Consider the following 1,930-nt stretch of genomic DNA (forward strand, 5'->3'; position numbering starts at 1 on the left):
CGAGAAGTTGGCTTTCTTTCAGGAGTGGGGTGGGGGTGATGTTTTGCAGGTCCCTTTAAGGGCAAACCCCTATCTAACCCAGAAGCGCAAAGATCTGGATTCTGATTTCTCCTCCCTCCCCACCCCCAAGTGGAGTAAGTGTCCAGAGCTGGGGTGCGGGGTGCCGGGGTGCACTCCTTTCCCCACGGCAGAACCTAGTGATGGCGTGTTTTTTTTTCCCAATCCAATTCGGACCCTTCTGAAACCCTGACCCTCAGAGTCTTCCTTAGGTATTGGGGGAGAAGGGAGGTGAGTGTCAAATCTCCCAGACATCAAGGCTGAGGGCCTGGGATTTGGGGGGGGGGTGTGGTGGGGCTCAGACTGGCAGGATCCCAGAGGCTGTGAGTGTTGATTCCAAGGGATAGCCTCAGCTTGGAATTACCATCGTAATTTCCGGGCGTGCAAAGGGTTAATACGGGCTGAATATTGAGGGGGGGGTGGGAGGCAGGAGGGGTGGCGGGATCTGGGTGGGCGCGCTCTGATCTCTCCCCCCCCCATTCCTCGGGGGTCAAGTTTCAGCGGCACTCCGCCCCTAGGGTAGGTGTGAAAGACACGTGTCCCCATTGTGAAGGGCCTGTCAGGCAGGACAAAGCGGCCGCCCACCCTCCCCCCTCCCTCGGCCCAGCCTGGGGTCAGCTCCAGGGGGCCGGCTGGGTGTCGAGGTCACGACAGGCCCAGGCTTTGGTGATATAGGGAGAAAAAGCTGGGAGACTGGGCGGAGGCCACGTGATGCTCAAGTGAGGGGTTGAGAATCCGCCCCCCCCCCCATGAAAAATTGCGTGGTCACCTAATCGCAGTGTGGAGCCAGTCGATTTTAGTGGTTTTCTTTAATCCTGCTCTGCACTTCTTTCTCATTTACTACACGGGATATTATAAAGAATAAATAGCAGATACTCTTAATTTACAATGATTAGTCATTCCATTTGTTCTCTATATTTACAATAACTGTAAAATAACATTGAACTCTATACTTCTTCGAGGTCCAAGGAAAACCAAAAACACTTTCCGAAGAATGGAAAATAGCTTTTTAAAAGTCCTTCTACAAAAACTTCTCCCCTCTCTTTGTACTTTAAGAAAAAAATAACTTTTCCCCCCTGCTTCGCCATGCGAAGGGCCCTGGAATATAAATAGCAGGTTAACATTATTAGCAACAACCAGAATAAGTCTCTCTTTTCTCTGTTCTTTTTTTCCTTTTGCTTATTTTTTTTTAAAAATACAGTAGAAGCCGGTAACTTTTAACGTATAATACTGACCTTTTAATAAGTAAATTAAAACTGGGACCGTATATACACACAGATATACATTCCTACACAGTTAAACAGTGCATTACATGAACCAGAAAGCTAGGTCTCTGTAGCCAAAAAAAAAAAAAAAGTTCATTGAATCCCCCTCGCGAGAGGGTGGTGGAACTGGTTGGAAACGGTGCGGGGGGGGGGCGGCGGTGGGGATCGATCAAGTGTCCGGGTGCGGGCAGGGGGCCCCGAGTCCTAGCACGAGCACTTGCACTCGGAAATGATGGGGTACTGGATGGGAATCCAGCCGCAGCGCTGGCCCCCGCGCCGCTGACAGCGCCACCGCAGCACGGTGAGGTGCACGGACTTGGACGGCTTGCACACCATGCCCTCGGGCACGGAGCACGAGCGCTTACTGAAGCAGCTGCCCACCTTCACGTAGCGCGGCCAAAAGCGGCTGCCCAGGTCGTTCCACGCGTACAGCACCGGGCAGAAGGTCTGCGACCACAGCCACATCTGTAACTTCCTCCGCAGCTTCTTGCTCAGGCGCTGCTTCTTGCCCGGGGCCAAGCCCTCCGAGAACTCCAGCCCTTTGATCTCGCTCGGCATGGCCCCCGACGGCCGCTGCCGTAGCAGCTGGTCCAGCTCGGCCAGGTCCT

At 53.3% G+C, this 1,930-nt stretch overlaps 1 protein-coding gene across 1 annotated transcript in view; it reads right to left on the reverse strand.

Annotated features, from left to right (window-relative positions):
• Positions 1 to 847: 847 nt before the first annotated feature.
• NOG (noggin) overlaps positions 848 to 1,930 on the reverse strand; it is a 2,543-nt gene continuing 1,460 nt past the window's right edge. Inside the window, exon 3 of the mRNA XM_005872564.2 lies at positions 848 to 1,928. Within this exon, the coding sequence (XP_005872626.1) occupies positions 1,527 to 1,928 (402 nt within the window). The 3' untranslated portion in view covers positions 848 to 1,526. The remainder of the gene's footprint in view (positions 1,929 to 1,930) is intronic.

The sequence above is a fragment of the Myotis brandtii genome, unplaced genomic scaffold, assembly GCF_000412655.1.
Source record: "Myotis brandtii unplaced genomic scaffold, ASM41265v1 scaffold383, whole genome shotgun sequence".
In the NCBI taxonomy this organism is placed as follows: domain Eukaryota; kingdom Metazoa; phylum Chordata; class Mammalia; order Chiroptera; family Vespertilionidae; genus Myotis; species Myotis brandtii.